This window comes from Dermacentor andersoni, chromosome 3 (genome assembly GCF_023375885.2).
Source record: "Dermacentor andersoni chromosome 3, qqDerAnde1_hic_scaffold, whole genome shotgun sequence".
Lineage (NCBI taxonomy): Eukaryota > Metazoa > Arthropoda > Arachnida > Ixodida > Ixodidae > Dermacentor > Dermacentor andersoni.
In genome coordinates, this window is record NC_092816.1 from 60,411,752 (window position 1) to 60,429,198 (window position 17,447).

A 17,447-nucleotide genomic window follows, 5' to 3' on the forward strand; every position below is an offset into this window, starting at 1 on the left:
ATCGGGACGTCATGCCATAAAGCGAATTTGCTGACGTCGTGTAACACTAAGGCCTTGCTCATAGAAAAAAAAAAATTGACTCGCTATCCTGGGTCTGCAAAAGTGCAGCGAAGCTGTTGAAAACCACCGCTACAACTGTTGAGGAGGGTATATGCCATGGCTTTATGGCTTTCGAGTAATGGTAATTTAGAGTAATGGGAGTAATGTCGATTTTGACAGCATGCCGCACGCCACAGCGGTGCTGCAACATTGAAATCAGTTGGTAGGCTGGTTCTCTTATATACGAAAGGCTACGGACGTCACTCCCCCCGTCGCAAGCTGCCATCGCCGCGGCAACTTGCGTAACATTAATATTTACATGTATGCAGGGAGCGCTACTCACTTCGAATTGTCATCAAGAGGGCCTTAGCACCAATTATGTGGTTAGAATGCTTGTTTTGTGCTTGTTCGTTATTGAAGCGAACGCTGTTCTGTATGTTGTATGCGTGATTCCAAAGAATGTATATGCTGTTGCGCCCCGGGGTAGCGTTAAGGCCAGATATCCTCCATGCAAAGGGATGAGTGCGTCCGGAAGTAGGAGCGAAAGAAAAATGTTTATTTACGTATTGAAATAAGTAGTCAGATTCTAATCAGAGCTCTCTCAGTCCCACTCGAGAGGTCCTTCTTAAGCCGTTCGTCTTCCCTAGTTCCCTACCCGAAGGAAACTCGACTACCCTGTAACGGCCAATCAGAGGGGTCGTACAGTTCACAGAAGTCCGCCTCCGATATACAACCTTCGAAGGAAGGACGAGGCTATCCGGAAACAGATTTCGTTCGCGCTCCTTCCACGAAACAGTTCACGCTACTACCTCCACGAAAGTCGTCGACTGGGTTCCTTGCTCTCCACGACGGTCATCTTGTCAGGGTCAGGAGATTACCCTTGGCGCACGTTACCGCTTCCACGGAGGGCGGAGGATGCTGTCGCTTCCAAGTGAGCCGCTTGTTTGCCTGTCACGGCCGTCGTCGGGCCCCGTCGCCAGATAGGCGGGTGCTGACGAAGGAGGCTTCCCCGGGGAAAGCACCCAAACAATGCGCACGGCCCGTTTGGGGCGCAACAGTGCACTGTTCGCTTCACTTTGCTGAGTGCTTGAAGCCTCTGCTTTGCGGGGGTACGAGTGGCCTCCTGGCCCTGCACTGCCACAGGGATCGGCCCCCATTTTTTCTAACCGACGCGGACACGAAAAATGCCGACCAACTAGAGGCTGACTGCTACGCTGTAAAAGATAATAAAGAAGAGCGCTGCGCACGTTTCTTCTCGCTGCGCTCCCTTGTGGTAACCACAGCGATCGCAAGAATGGAGCGAGCCAGCGTACTGTTATTACTATACCATGAAGTCATGTAGCGCAGACACCCCCTGGGTACCAAAAGCATGACCGATTTGCAGAAGCAAGTGTTATAGTGATCTTCTTCATAGTATGCACGTACGTCATTCAAGAATACTCCGCGACTTCCGGCTTACGGCGGCGCCATGTTGGGGAACCTATAGGCCTATGCGCGCGCCTGTTGATAAGGTTCCCCAAGATGGCGGAAGGTAGCGGAAGCAGACGACAGCAGCGGATGTGACGTCACGTGCATACTATGTATATTATCCCTACGACACACATATGTTTCAAATCCACTCTTCTTCTACACTTGACAGCCCGCCCACTTTTTCGTTTCCTCCAGCCCTCGCTCCATCTTTGTATCCCGAAAAATCTCGTTTCCACGGCACACCTTCTACCCGAACCGGTTACCCATACCGATTTCCCTTCTGGGGAGCATGCACTCTCGTAGTGTACTTTGCGTTTGCGGCAAGAAGCTAGCGGCTCATTTCGCCAGCGAATTCATTGTTGTTGTTGCTGCTGTTACGGATGTTGTATATTGCGAAACCAACGCTTAATTCTTATATTAGAGGGGGGTTGGCCTTTGCGGGGCAGTATCCCCCTCCCTCCAGGGCCTACGCCAGCAATGACATAAACCACTAGCTGCGCCAGCGATGACGATGACGTGGAAAACTGCACGGCTGATCCCATAGAAAGCATATATAGTTAAGGAGGTACTGATGTAACAAAGCCTGCTGCCTTTGTAACTTGTTTCAACAGCATTAGGTACTAAAGAGAGAAATAAAGCGAAGCAAAGGCAGTGAGGTTAACCAAGTTGCGCCTGGTTTGCTACCCTGCAATTGGGGGAGAAGGAAGCGGACCGAAAAAGGAAGAACAAGCGATGCGCGTGCGCACACACATAACAGCGTTCCCCAAGCATTTAGAAGCGGTCGCTGAGCTCAGTCGTGCTTAAAAACTGCAGGGCTCTGCTGGCGTTTTGCGCATACATGACGATCGAGTCCATATGTTCCCAATACTTCTTTTTTCTGCGCATGCTCTGTCGTCCAGCTGCATGCAAAGCGTGTCTTTCATTATAAAAAGAAGGCGCGAAATATGTCGGATCAATCTTAGGTCAAAGCTGTTGGAACAGCACGAATATTTGCACAGCGCCGGCAAGAAACAAGATTGCTCTTATTCTTATGCAACACTCTGCATTTTGCAAATAAATAAAAAAATACGGGGTATTACGTGCCAGAACCACGATTTGATTATGAGGCGCGCCGTAGTGGGAGACACCGGAATAATTTTGACCACCTCGGATTCTTTGACGTGCACGTAAATCTAAGTACCACGGATGTTTTTTGCATTTCGCCCCCAACGAAATGCGGCCGCCGGGGCCGGGACCTCGTGCTTAGCAGCGCAACACCAAAGCCACTAAGTATGTGAGAAGTTAAATAGTGAATTATGTTAATGAGTAAATTTGACAGTTAACTTGTTGTGCATGTCCCTAGATCTCTTGAAGTAATCTATGTCGTATAAGTGGCGACATTGATGTGGTGTATGACGGAAGCAAAGTTCCAAGAAACGTGTGAATGAAAAAAATTGGTATACTAAATTAAAGTTAGTTTTTAGTTAACCAAAGGCAAACATTAAATTCAACTTTACTTTTATTTTATGCTCCCGAATTTTATGTTCCCAGTACGCCTATTTCGTTATCTAAAAATTGATTTTAATTATATAACACGTACCTGTAGCGGAAACCCAAGGAAAATTAAAAAAGAGGTTGAATTCAACGCTCGCAGTTCATCTTCGGTATTGGTTATCTAAAAATTAATATTAATTAATATCGTATCTACTGCGAGATATATTAATCTCACGAAGACAAATTTTAACACACACATTTGTTTCACTGATTGTTCTGAGCTCTATGCAAATACTTTAGATTTTAGTAAGTGTTCATTCACCACTTAACCCTACGATTTTCACTTACTTTCGTTATCCTTACTGCTTCTCGCAGCGCTCGCACCACGGCTTCTCCATAAACAGCACGTGACTTCATAACGGCGTACGTGCTACAAACGATATGTGATGTTGCAAAAAAAAAAAAGAGAAAGAAAGAAAGAAATAAAAGGCGAACTGCGCTTGAACAATCTGACCTAATCAGGAACCTTATGTACACAGGGTGTCCTACGTAATTTTATCCAAACTTCAAAAATATGCAAATGCCACGTGGCTGGACAGAATCAAGCTAACGTTGTTTGACGCGTCGCTTGGAGATACTCAAATTATTGATTTCTTTCATTCCGCCTAATAACATAGTTGCACCTAAGTAATAAATCATATACTCAAATATTTTAATTAGATTAAAACTGTCAATGAGAAAATTGAAGGGCAACATGAAAAACTCCCGATACTACTTCTTTTGCTCGATACGTGCTACATAAGTGTTTTTTTCCCGAGCCTGACAGAAGCCCGCGAATACACGCAAGGTGCCTTGAGCGGCCAGTCGCGCGGCAATATTGCGTGTATTTGCGGGCCTGTAGAATCTAGACAGCCTCTTATCGTATCCATCTAATTTCAGCTATCATATCCCTTTCGTGTAATTCTATTCTATAACCACTTCACTCTGCTAGCCGCCGTTCAAGTGTCAGCCGCTGGAGCTGGACAGCTTCAGTGATGCCGGCAGCTAATTTGTTTCCTTTCTTCCTGTTCCTTACAAAGTTTCATAAACACCCGCGCATACGTATACGCGCCGTCCGTAAGGAACGAGGCTGCGACCCACTCTTTGCCATTATTTTCGTTATTTTCATATAATCGTAGAGGTTATAGCTTCAAAAGCATCGAAATTACTCGCGAATTTTCTTTTTTCTCTACCGTTCTGAAATAGCGCCAGCGCTGGTAGCAAGGCTGGTAGTGCGCCACGCCCACATCGCGCTGGCTCGTTCGAACCAAACTGCGCGCGGTTTCGCCCAAACTGGTGGTACATACATGTGCGTTCACCCGCGAGCGACCTGCTGTCACATGCGCGCGCATTTGAGGTGACAACCTAAATGCGGTCGACGTCAAGAGTGTAATCGCATAAACTACCGTTTCTCAACCATTGCCACTTCGCAAACACGCTGCAGCACCCATTAATATTTGTCCACGTGGAACCAGCGGATTCAAATGGGCCATAAGCGACACACGGCCGTTCGTAACGTTCTCTTCCCATCCCCCTGCCGTCTCGGCACTCACCGGAGCTGTAAAAGCTGGGTTCCAGGTACTGAAGTGTGCGCTCTTTTATCGCTAAGCCTTCAGGGGCCAGGAAAGGAGGAAGTAAGCAGTTAAGTGAGCCGTCACGCGTAGAGCCTCACAGCCAAAACGTTTATTTTGCTGCCATCGGCATAGCATCATTACGCGGTAAATTAACGATGCCCGTATTATCACGTCCGTCGTCGAAATAGACGCCACGAGAAATATTCCCGTCTAGCGCGAATGTCCCTGTTTCGAACTCCTCTTCGCCGGGATGATTTTCAAAGCTCCGCTAGCTACTCAGAGAATCTGCTGAATTATGAGCTTCTCCCGGGCTGTGAAAGAGTCTCCAGCGCTGAGCTCCTTCTCGCCAAGCGGAAAGCACTTGGTTCGCGAGCGCAACGTAATTTAGCACCGCCGCTTGCCAACTGACTGCTTTCTTTACAGGCTGTCCCGTGCACAACAAAAGTGACCATCTTCAACTCCACTACGTTCCAGGAGATAACTACACTTTCTAATGTTGACATCGTCGACGCCATCGAGGTAAACGTTTGTCTTTCGCGCGCATACTGTTTGCATAGTAGCGTGCAGTGTTCAATGTTTTGAGCGCTTACAGTTTCATTTTTCGGATCATTCAACAGTGGTCTCCTGACTCTAAACTCTTGTTGTGCGTGTTGCTGAAGCCTAAGTTAGTGCAGGTGAGTAAATGTATTAAGGATTAGTCCATTGGCGTGAACTTAGTGCGCATTTTTACGATGTTGCTGTCATTCGTCTTGGAAACCATAGGTGTGGTTCCCGGAGGATACAGCTTGGAAGTGCAGGATATCGGAAGGGTCGCTAGGGCTCATCAGCGCATGCTGGAGTCCCGACAGTCAGCACATCTTAACAACAGCTGATTTTCAGGTGAGCATGTATTGAATTAGTGCTTTCATATAGAAAAGCATGTTTCCCTAATTATATATATTCCAAGTTCTTTTTTACTAGTGAATTTCTGTCGGCATGTAATTTTTCGTTTATTCTGTGTGCTGTTGCAATCTTGCAATAACCTTGCGTGTTCCAAGTTCTTGTTATTCCAAGACCTTTACACACACACACACGCATGCATATATATATATATATATATATATATATATATATATATATATATATATATATTGTACATTTTTTTCATGCCCTTGCCGCATAAAATGTTCATGTGTCGAGCATAGCCCTCGCCTTACAAACATTACGGAACCGACTGCTGCTGTCTCGAGCGTAATAACTCTGAATTCAAGGCTATTCTCTGTGTATTTGCCTAGCTCTTCTTTCTTATGTGGTTTTGTTGGGAGGTTAAATTTTATTGCCATGGACTGCATCGCTATTATTATGATTAGATGAGCTGCATGGCAGCCTGTCTTACCATGGTTCACCTCTGATGCCGCACTTCTGCCTTTTTTCTGTCCTTTTAGATTAGGACGACAGTCTGGTCCCTGGTCGACAAGTCTGTGCTTTACCTGAAGCAAGCCAAGTTTCCTTTGTCACTGCAATCATTCAGCCAATCCGGAGAACATCTGGCTGTAGTTGAGCGAAAAGATGCCAAGGACTTTGTCAGCATCGTCAATTGCAATACATGGACTCTCGAACAGGTAAGGGTTAGGGAGTTTACTGCAAGCAGGTTTGCTAGCTGTTACGTGTATGTTTTAATGTTATGCATTTCACCAGAATCGCAAGACACAGTTGGAGAGCTCAATTGGCAATGCTGCACTCAATCAAATGGACCTCTTTTCATGTTCTGTGGGACTGTACTCTGACCTGCTGGCACAAAGGCAGCACAAGAGTTACACAAACTTCCTGATATTTTGATTTTCAGTACCAAAACCTGTCGCACAGTAGAAGAACATTACAACTAATCCTGGTTCTGAACGAAGTGTCACTTAAAGTCACTACCAGTGGTGCTGTTTGTATTTCCATCCCAGTGTACTATTGAAAAATATACTTCCTAACTAAAGCTCTGACCATACAGTTTTCTCTGTTTGCCATTTTCTGATCACTGATTGCAGGCAATAGCATAAACATATGCTGCTAATACACAGAATATCTTTGCCTGATTTGATGTATCACTTGCTTTAGTGGCTTTAGCAGGGAAGGCAGAGCACACCTTATATAGCCAGAATAAAGTAATTTTTTTTATTTGTACCATGGAATATGCAATAACTGTGCCGTGGTAGTGAGCTCTCACATATTCACTAGACTTCCTTACAATGAACACTAAGGGACCTTAGAAACCTGTTTGGCATGTTGCACAATAGGTCACTGTAACAGATGTGCACAAAACGTGCACATGCTTGTTACACAAAAAGGTTGTGTAACAAGCATGTGCAATATATTGTAGCACAGAAATGGAATATATTTAAATGAGGATGAACTCAGAAAGAAGCAGTATATTGGCATGCTGTTTGAAAAATTGCACAACACCTAAATGAGCCTTTAAAGGGACACTAAAGTGAAAAATGGTTTCTTCCGTATCAGTAAATTACCTTTCTACAAGACCAAAAACACCACTCTTACAACGATAAGACGTTTGGTAAGCCAGAAAAATCGCAAGAACGAAATACGGGTGGCGATGCCTACTTAAGTTCCCGCACCTGGGGGGCTGTGACCTCTCGGATTTTGATGGCATTTTCTAGGGCCTACTAAATATATATAGTGGTACAGATTGGCTACATTGTGTTCTAAGGGAACCAAATATTAAACATAGCAAGTTTCGGGAACCTTTATTCAGCCAACGCGGCCCAAATGCGAAAACATACTTTGTAATCCCTGACATCACCCTGACTTAACGGCGCTGGGGTTCGGCGCAAAATTCAAATACTGATACTTCGACCTTTATTTTCTCGTCTAATAACCAAACTATGTTTTTTATATGACTGCCTGCAGGGTTCTGAAACAATGCTTCATTAGTCTAAACTAATTTATTGTTTTGCTTTAGTGTCCCTTTAATGCTTCTGTCAGTAGATGTGTCCGCATTTACTAAAACAGTTGCTGTTCTTAGCTGCAGAAAGGTATGTCATCTACCCAGTATTCGTACAAACTGTTCAGAACCTTTGCAGTCCTCAGTAAAGAGTGTCAGCATGCTTATTGAGTGGAATGTGCTTTGTTATACATCACATGCAATAATACCCCATCCATAACTGAACGAGACAGTGCCAGTGTGTACAATCATTTTTTTGCCCTGTGCTCTCTCTCCATTGCATTGTATATTTAAAAGGAAAATAATAGTTAGTGCAACAGGATTAAATGCGGACAGAAAAGGAAGATAATAGCATTGACTAGCAACTAATTTTACTAATAAAAAAAGAGGACAAACATACTGACGTAAACGGATCAGTCAAATGATCGTGGTGCATGCACAACATAGAACTGGTCATCTCTTTGCAACTACTTAATCAAACTCTTTATTCAGTAATACGATAGAAAGATGGCTTATGCAGTGGTCTCCTAATTCTATTTGGTACGCTTCGGCTGCCTCCCTGGTGCGTTGATCCACGTGTTTATATTCGATGACTGTCTTCTTTAGATGAGACAGACAGCCACGCGATTTTTCCAGTGAATGGCCAAATTTGAGGTATCACTGCCTGAAAGTGAAATCTTATTTTCTAAAAGATGCACATTCAGACAATGGCCGATTTGGCCAGCTTGCCCTTTGCCACATGGTATTAGTGCGTGTAGTTTGCTCAACTATTTCATGGAAGCTTTGGTGGGGACAAGGGGCACCCAGAAACCCTCAGAAATCTCTATAGGGCCCCATTTTGAAGTGAGAATCCATATAAATGAACGAACACCAATTTCATGTACATCTCCACCTATTCGAAGAGAACCGGTGATTCTCCGGCGGCATCTGGATTCGAACCTAGTACCTCCTCCGCATGAGATGGACACTCTGCCATTTCACCACCGTGGCTATTGTTCCATTTTATTTTTTTTTCGTTCTTAGGTTTTTCAAATTAACTTAATTGCTAGTCAGCGTTGTTGTTGTGTTCTTTTCATGTCCATATTTAGCCCTGTTGCATTGAGTATTCCTTCCACAATGAATATCCACCAACTTGCCCAACTCGCTATTCTGTTTCAGCACTGTATACTATTACACAAAGTAAACTGGTGACACAAGTGGCTGTTGCCAGGCTGACGTAGTCCACTCAGGGACAACGAAAATGAGCTCACTTGCATAAAGCAGTAACTTAGGTACTTTTTAACAGAATTTTCTAGTGGCAACTGGAGACCTCTCTTGCCGCTTGTGGGCTCCAAATGCCGAGATATTTTGCCCACTCAAGGACAACGAAAATGAGCTCACTTGCATAAAGCAGTAACTTAGGTACATTTTAACAGAATTTTCCAGTGGCAACTGGAGACCTCTCTGGCCTCTTGTGGGCTCCAAATGCTGAGATATTTTGCGTATGGGAGTCTCCAATGACAGGAGTAAGTTCAGCACCATTATGTCTTTACTTGTGTCTTGTATTTATATATAGAAGTATTTAATTCCTCCCACTTTCCATCCATAGTTTCAACTCTATGTTTACAACACTACTGGCATTCAGATTGCTTCATATGGTCTTAATGACGAGATTATGGGTATCAAGTCCCTCTCATGGTCACACTGCGGGCAGCTGCTACTGCTTGAGAGCTTTGACGACAAGGTAAGTAGCTTGCAGCTGTAGTTAGGCAGGGCAAACCAAAGGTAACTTATGTTTTGTCGCAGCTTATGCTACTGGAGACAGTTGCTTGGGGCCAGCTGTTCGACTACATGCTTCCAGAAGTCCTGACAGACGACAACATGGCAAGTAAACTCATATATTTGGGACGTCTTGCTGTTTAGTGGTATTCGTGTTCTTGCTAAACATTTCATTTCATACTTAGCAGGGAGCACTGTGTAAGGTATGCGAGCATATAGTGTGATCATAAAGGTATATCACTCCACGTCTTTCATTGTGAAATGGTTTAGAACTGCGATGCCATCTGTATGATAAATCTGTATGTTCCAGAGTGTCTATGTCGATGTTACTGTGTGCTTGGTTCAGGCTTAGCTGGCAACACTGTGAAGGCTTCACAGCTGGTGCAATCATAAAGGAGTATCTTACTGCATGTTTTATTGTGAAGTCGCCCCAGTTCTGTTAAGTATGTGTTTGTCTTTCATGTCTAAATATGTAACAATAATAATCAAAATAATAAACCTGTGAGGCCTCTGTGCAATAACTTCTTTGAATATCACAAATATCTATTAAGTAAGTGTTGCATGCCCTCTCTTGTATCATTTTCGTATTTCTTGCTTCTAATGGGTACTGCACTATTTTTTTACAACCACACTGTGTGCAAAAAGACATTGTAGCTCCCATAGTATCATCTCCTAGGTATGTGGAATAGAGTATGAATAAGTGCTAAGACCGAAAAAAAAAAAGAATGCACAGGATGTCTAATGGCTACATTCACTTGTGAAGGATACTTTAAGTAGTGTGTTCTGTTCTATCTCTGGAAAAAAAAGAAAAGTTACTGTTCTTATAGTAGTCTTGTATTTTTGTTGTTCTTCGATCAGTAAACCTGAGTTGATAGCACACAGCTGTACTTCCCTGTTCTCCTCCAACCGTATGGCCGTCACACTCTTTTGTAGTGCGTACACGCACTAACTGAGCTGGTTTACGCCTTCTAAATTTAAGGAACTGTCATGTGGTATTTCAATGCTTGTAACTGTCTCCCTTACAGATTGTATATAAGGAGGTCAAGAAGAAACAAACAATTAAGAAGACTCCAAAACCTATTGAGAGCTACTGTAAGTGTACAAATAGGAAAGAAAAATGCAAACAAGCTTGTATCTATTTATTGAGTTGGCCCAGTTTTCTTTTTAATTACCTGTGCTTGTTTTGGCCTCTGATTGATCACAGATGAGGTCCTGCCTACTCGACCGGTGAGCCTTAAAGACCTGATCAACACCACTGACAGTGGGGATGTGTTGTCACGAAGAACAGCCGTTGAGCTCAGCGCAAGTCAAAGCTATGTAGCACGAATCTCAGGTCCGTGCTCAGAAAAGCTGCAATGAAAGAAGTTCAAACAAGAAGTAGTTGACTGAGTAATATGACAATCACACCATAAAATATTGAGAGCTTGTCCACAGAATCTTTTCAGAACAGAAATACCAGCTGCCAGGATAACTGAATGGCTAAGGTATTTTGCCGCTGACACTGAGAGCGAGGCTGCAGGTCATGTTCCCAACCACATTATGGTTGCACTCCAATGGGGGCAAAGTGCATACGGAAATGCTCTCTTAGCAAGTTTGGGTGCACATCGAAAACACCTGGAAAAAAAAAATCAATCCGAAGCCCAGCATTACGGTGTCTCCCACATCCCTGGTGTCTTTTTGGGACATTTAGCACCATCAGTTGCTCCTTAACATAGATGCCAGTGAAAATCTGGATTTTTTTGCTGCTTAAGTCATTTGAAGAGATGCGTTGTGTGCTGCGTGAGTTTGTCAGCTCAGCAGAGCACGGCACAATGACGGGCGAAACACGCAGCATGCACTGACCTCTTTCTGTGCTGTTCCCATGTAGGGTGAAAAAAACCCAGATAGTCCAGGCCTTAAAGCTTCTTAACTACACTATGGCCAGTTTGCCTAGGATTTTCGGTATTGCAGCACCCATCAGCCGACGCTATGGTGGAATGGTGCTACTGTCCTACAGCTGAAGGCTAAAAAGAAACAATACGGCATTTGTGTGACTGTGCAAGGTGCCAGTTTGTCCACGAAATTTTCACTTTTCGATTGCAGCAATGTTTCCAAACGTCGTTTTCGTCTTGGACATCAAGAAACTCGTCGTTGCTGCTGTGTTGGTGCATCTGAACCCTGTAACCTGTAAGTAACTTCATTGCGAACCCACGAAGGTCATGAATATGGTTCTGCATTTTGTACTGCATTTAGCTTTCTGTTCCTTGAAGCAACAACATAGGCATACTACTCACCTCGTATGACCTGATCTTCTTCTTTTTTGAGAAATTGGGGGCTGAAGATACCAAAAATATAGTTGTACACATGTGCTGCCTAGGGTAAAATTAGCAGGCCTTCTACCAAGAAAGAAAAAAAGATATTGTGAGGAAAAAAAACTTATATCTTCACCTTCTCTCACCATTTGTCCTCTTTTTACATTGAAGACAAACTGTGATATCATACAACAGCTTGCAGAATGATGGATATTGCAGAAGCAAGCCTTCTTATTTGTGCACCCATATGCATCCAGTTGCTTGAGTTCCTTACTGCTCTTCAACAAGCGAGAACTGTTGGGCCTCATAGGAAACTTGTCTGTCGAAGTTCTTTTTTCAAATTTTTAGAGGTAGTGAAATGTTGATAATCTTTTGTGAGACAACCATGCATGATTTCAAAGTGGAGCTTTCTCTCGCTACTTGATCATCCCTTTCCAAGATTAGTAGTCCAGAACTGACCATGTTGTGAAATCACTGAAAACAGATGGAAGAGGTTAACTCAACCTGAACAGGCGCACGGCCAAGAGCAGAAGTTTGGTGCACTAAAAAAAAAAGAATTACTCAAGAATGAAGGAAAGGTGGTGATGGCATCTGCAAGCACATGTGCTTGTTTTTCACCAGTCCAAGAGTGCACATTGGCATTTGCTAGGTTTGTTCTCTATGCAAGGCCAGCTTGTGTCTCATTTAAAGAGTTTATGCAAGCGCTTTTCACAGCTAGTGTATAGGACCGATTATAATTAAAGAAAATACAGTTGCATTGCACCTGGAAATATAATTCAAACTAAAAATTTTTGTGTTTGTGTATCTTTTTTTTTTTTTTTGAGCAGAAAGAAAAACACTGAAATCATTCAAAAGGCACCCAAACGAAAAACAAACAAATTTGCTAGTGTTAGATTATGTTTTCAAAGTCTGTCTGGCATTTGATTGTTTTAAGTGAGAATATTGCTTGTGACTGAAGAAAACTAAAGCCTGGCTTTCTGTTCATGAATGTGTGCCCAAACTATGCTTCTTGGTGACTTCGTTGTGTGGTATGACATTACAAATTTTGTAGCATATTCAGTGAAAACTGTGTACAGAATTTACCAGAGCCTAATATTTATTGATTCTCGAATGCCATATAATCGTTTATTTCTATCAGTAACAACATTAATAGCCCTGGTCAAACGTTTCCTGATCTAAGTCATCATGGTGAGCCGGTGTGGAATTCAGTGTTGTGTAGTATCCCACATTTCACTTTTAAGTTATTTCTTCTTGCATCTAAAACTCATTAACTTGGCAAAGGCCACCTATTAACTGTATTGTAAGTGTAATGTTTTAAGCTATCTCAATTTTTTTTCTTTGGATTGCTCAAGAACTCAAAATGTCTGGCATTTTGCAACAGCATCAACTTCACAGTTTGGTCACGAAAGAAATTGGGAGAGCGTAGTGCTATGTTAAAGTGGAGTTTTCACCACCAGTACGACCTGTCCTTTATTTGCTACCGAAATGCTCAGAGACTTCTAGAAGAATGTACCTGCATAGACTAACAAAATGCAATTTTGTTTGTTCGTGCTCAAATGCGCACAGGCATTACCTGGAACCACCAATCTGACAGGCTTGCCATTTGCACTAATGCAAAACACCTTTGCTTGTGGACACCATCAAATGCACTCACGCTAGAAGTGCCCTGCAAAGGTATGTCTAATTTATGGTTCATCTACTCGTGGAAAGCAACTTAACGTAATTACTAACAGTTTAAAAGTGAGTCTAAAGTCAATCAAAATATACTGCATTGCCAGCAACCTACATTGCGTTCACAAAATTATACTTAAGTGCTTTGGGAATATCACTGTCTGTGCTTTGATCAGCTACGCCAGTGAAAGCAGCTATGACAAAAGGAGTTGAACACCTGTTATTAAATAGCATTAGTTTCACATTGCATAGTTATCCAGTATGCTGATATGTGCCTGTTACTGTTGTGCCAACACAAATCACGTATTATTGGAGACCACTGTGAGTCCTTCATCCCGCAGCAGGGATAAATAGTTAATATAAGAAAACTGTAAGCCAACGCAAGAAGGTGGACACCGAGCCATGTTTTTCTTTTTTAACTTCTTCTTATCATGCAGTCCTAACCTGCGCACGTTTATTCTTTTCCTACAGGCAAGTGTCATTATATCAGGCATTATATCATGAAAAGGTATCCTAGGAAGTGATCAATCGTGGGTACAGTCCCTATTTAAATTGTAGTCAACAAAGTTTTCTGGTAACTTTGTAATTTAACAATTACTTTGTTCACTCGGTAATACTCCCTGCAATTCAATCACTTTTTTTCAGTAACTGATTACGTTTAACCAGTTACATTACTGACGAAACAAGCTCTGGCAGTCAATGCAGCCTCGAGAACTTAAATTTGGTGGGAACTATGGAGTTTAAAGAGATGAAAACGTGTACGTGGGTTACCTCCTTCCCACAATCAGCGTCCTGCAGCTACGCTTAGATCACCTGAACATGACACGCTTTGCACACTTCTATTGGAGGTCCGACCTCCGAGCTTTTCTCTTATAATAAATTTCTCTTCCTCTCTCCTGTAAGCTCTTATAGACGGCCTCCGTAGGAGGTAAAGGCTGCTACTGAATTCTTCCTCACTTAGTGATGTCTATGACTTCTCTCATATATATGCAGAAGTTTTTGGCAGGTAAAGGCATATGTTTCTGTCTATTTGATATTACATGTCTTGTAGACAGTTGAGCCCGAATATGTCGAATCTGAAGGGGATCACAAAAAAAGTTCTATATATAGGTAACTTGATATCTAGAATAAAAATTTTATACAAAAGTTTTCAAGATTTTACTGCTGTTCATTATATACCACAATTTGTTATATGTGGGTTTGATATATATCCGGGTTAGACTATACACCTATTCTTATGATTGTAATACACGAACAGTATTTCTACAGCTGAATAATATGTATCGTTATATTAGATTACACCACAAACTTGGAAACATTTTCAAGAAACATGCATGTCTGCTGTTGTCCATCACAATTAGTTGTTTATGTCTAAATTACAAATGAGCGAAGGCAGCCGAAAGGTTGTCCACTAAATGTTGGCCGACAAGTTGAAATGGCTCTCCAGCAATATGCAGAAGCTTTTGGCAGGTAAACGTATATGTTTTGTCTGTTTGATGTTACGTGACTCACACACACCATTTTTTGTGATTGTAACACTCGAACAGTATTTCTGGGGCTGAATAATATGCAGCATTATATCAAATTACATTACAATCTTGGACACCTCTTCAAGGAACGTGGACGTTTGCTGGTGTCCAATTAGTCGTTTATGTTTAAATGACTAACGAACGAAGGATGCCGAAAGGAGGTCCACCAAACGTTGACTGGCAGGTTGAAATGGCTCGATAGTGCTGGCCATTTCGTACATTGATGCTAGGAAATCGCCTAATGTGATATTTAGGTTTTTCGCTGGTTCTGTCGTGAGCGCCTTCCCCTAGCCCCAGCAACAATGAAGTGCCGCGCTTCGTAGAGAATCCAGACACGAGCGTCGCAGCACTGAGGAACCACAATCATTTGAGCAATGTTTTTGTACATTACTTCACAGCCCTCCTCTCCAGCGTGCGCATTGAGCAACTTTTCACTGTCACTGCAAGTGTGTTCACAAGAAAACGAGAGATTACCGAATAAAATTTCGAAAGGCAATGTGTGAAGGGCTGCAGGGAACGCATTGAAAGAGTGAGGCCAGCTAATTCTAGTTGTGGAATGTCAATAAAGATAGGGAAGAAAGTAACGTTAAAATAATCTATTACATTTCAGTAATTGCTAAGTACTTTAGTGGGGCAGTAATTAGTAACCATAATCAGTTACATTTTTGGAAGGAGTAATTGTAATTGGACAGTTTATTTTCGTTAGTTCAACTTTGACGGGACCGACGAAATTGGTCGAATTATGCAGTGGGTCGAAATAAACAAGATGAAGAAAAAAATTTCAAAATACACCGATGATTAATTGGGTATTATTTGGCTGATCCAAACACGCCCCAGAATCAAACGTGCGCCCGCTTTCTGTGCATCTCGGGTAGAAAACAACCGCAGAGATAACATTTAAACAAAGTAGAAATCTAACGTGCACCCGATTTTTCAGCAAGAAAATTTGGCAGATGTCCAATATGTAATGCACACTGGCGAGCGATTTCCTGAAGTCAGCTTCGTCGCTATACAGCCGTGTTATGTGGCAAAGGATGCGAAAACTATTTTCAGCTTAATTTTCTTGGGGAAGAAAAAAAGTCGTGCGTTACAAACGGGGGCAAATTCCGTAATCGAACATTGTGAGCTACTGTTATTGCATGAAAAATCTTCTTATAGCAGGTAGAAAAAAAGCAGTTCTCGACGGGAGATGACGCATGTTCAACGCTTTCGGCGTCCCCAAAGTTCTGCCGAGATGGACGTTGCCAGTAAAGGGTTCACTACTGGCGTCACCACATGGTGATTGATCACCATATGGTGATCATCGCATGGTGACTGGCCAAGCTTGAATTATCCAGCAAACACTACTTTTAGGGTTAAAATAACTAAAGTTGGGGCCCATGGACATGCGTAAGCACCGGTCGGTACCTTCAGTCGAGATCAATTTAATTGGAAAAGCAAATTAACAGACATTGAATTAACAGAAGTCTGCTGTAATTGGTTGCTTTCTTTCTGTAACATGTACAAGTCTGATCAAAATCCCGTGTGTAGTTAGTTACCAAAAAATTTGTACGTACCACAGGCTGTGTACCCCAAGGGCATTCCTCGAGAGAACACGAGTGCCTACACCTTATTTCCCGTCAATTCTCAAAAGAAAAAAAAAATCTAGGCAGGTTTGAGCAAGCAAAGTGTGTAGGGCAGTTAACATGTATGTAGCATGCATTCTCCTGCGAGGGTCAGAGCCCTATATCTGGGATGAAATACCTTTTAACAGTAGTCTCAGAAATTAGCCCCCTCCCCCCCTTTCTTCAGCACACCTCATTAGCTGTCGCCAAGGTTACACAGCAGCACAGGATATGCCACTTCCGTGCGGTATCGCCATTGTGTCTCAAGCTAGGTGAAAGAGAAGCAGGGGAACCGAGGGGCTCTATTTAGTTAATCATGACTATATGAAGCCAAGGAAAGCGTCGGGGAAACAAGGTGTGGTTGAAATTGAAATGTAGAATATAAAGAGAAGTGAATGAAAAGATAACTTATTGCCAGGGGGAGCCAAACCCACAACTTCCGCATCACGCATGCGGAAGCCTGTCGAGGTTCTGCTTGACTTTTCTGCCTTTCAGGGCCTTTCCACATCAGGAGTTGCCAGTGGAATCCCCAACGGAAAAGCCTTGTAGTCCATGGACAAGATGCAGCTGCGCTTTGCAGCCTCAGTCACTTAGACTGACTGGAAAGAAGTCCAGCATACTTCACTCACAAAGAAAGAAGACGAGACAACAAGTTTTATATGAATATAAGCCTTTTATTGTAACATCTGTGATTTTTTTTCTTCTTAATATGCACCTTTCCGCTTCTTTAATGTACACACCTCCCATTCAGTTTGCTTAGCAGCGCAAGAACAGGAAGACGACCACTTTTACACCAGCCACCAAAAAAGTGTTAGGCTCAACAAGTAGTCCATTAACAAAACACAAAAGCGATGATGCGTGGGAGAATCGCGAGTGGCGTCAAAGAAGGAGGATCAGGGCCCCCCACAAACATCTGCCTGCGCACATCAAGCGCTACACCTAGTTACCAAACTTCCAACAACAAGCACATTTCATACGGCTGAGTGCCTCGAAGGATCGAACTATAAGTGGGAGAAAAAGAAAGGATAGCATAGCAGGTTCCACATACGTAATTAACAATAAATTACATACGC

General features: G+C 42.7%; 2 protein-coding genes across 2 annotated transcripts in view; one reads left to right on the plus strand and one right to left on the minus strand.

Annotated features, from left to right (window-relative positions):
- The window catches only part of LOC126547161 (thialysine N-epsilon-acetyltransferase-like), a 14,671-nt gene extending 9,991 nt beyond the window's left edge, over positions 1-4,680 (minus strand). Inside the window, exon 1 of the mRNA XM_050195042.2 lies at positions 4,575-4,680. The gene's annotated coding sequence lies outside the window, so the exon portion shown is untranslated. The remainder of the gene's footprint in view (positions 1-4,574) is intronic.
- Positions 4,681-4,795: 115 nt separating this feature from the next.
- On the plus strand, positions 4,796-17,393 carry LOC126543844 (WD repeat-containing protein WRAP73-like). Its single transcript, XM_055062986.2, has 13 exons — positions 4,796-4,959; positions 5,019-5,114; positions 5,213-5,269; positions 5,358-5,474; positions 6,020-6,196; positions 8,937-9,026; positions 9,110-9,244; positions 9,307-9,384; positions 10,305-10,371; positions 10,484-10,612; positions 11,362-11,445; positions 13,137-13,244; positions 16,870-17,393. The coding sequence occupies exons 1-13, from the start codon at positions 4,891-4,893 to the stop codon at positions 16,971-16,973; spliced, it is 1,311 nt and encodes a 436-aa protein (XP_054918961.1). The 5' UTR covers positions 4,796-4,890; the 3' UTR covers positions 16,974-17,393.
- Positions 17,394-17,447: the final 54 nt, after the last annotated feature.

Bases quoted from the DNA above. Each gene is read 5' to 3' on its own strand.
- LOC126543844 (XM_055062986.2), top strand. From the start codon at position 4,891: ATGAGCTTCTCCCGGGCTGTGAAAGAGTCTCCAGCGCTGAGCTCCTTC. The intron at 5,270-5,357 runs GTGAGTAAATGT...TGGAAACCATAG, and splicing joins TGAAGCCTAAGTTAGTGCAG to GTGTGGTTCCCGGAGGATAC. The intron at 11,446-13,136 runs GTAAGTAACTTC...AAATGCGCACAG, and splicing joins GCATCTGAACCCTGTAACCT to GCATTACCTGGAACCACCAA.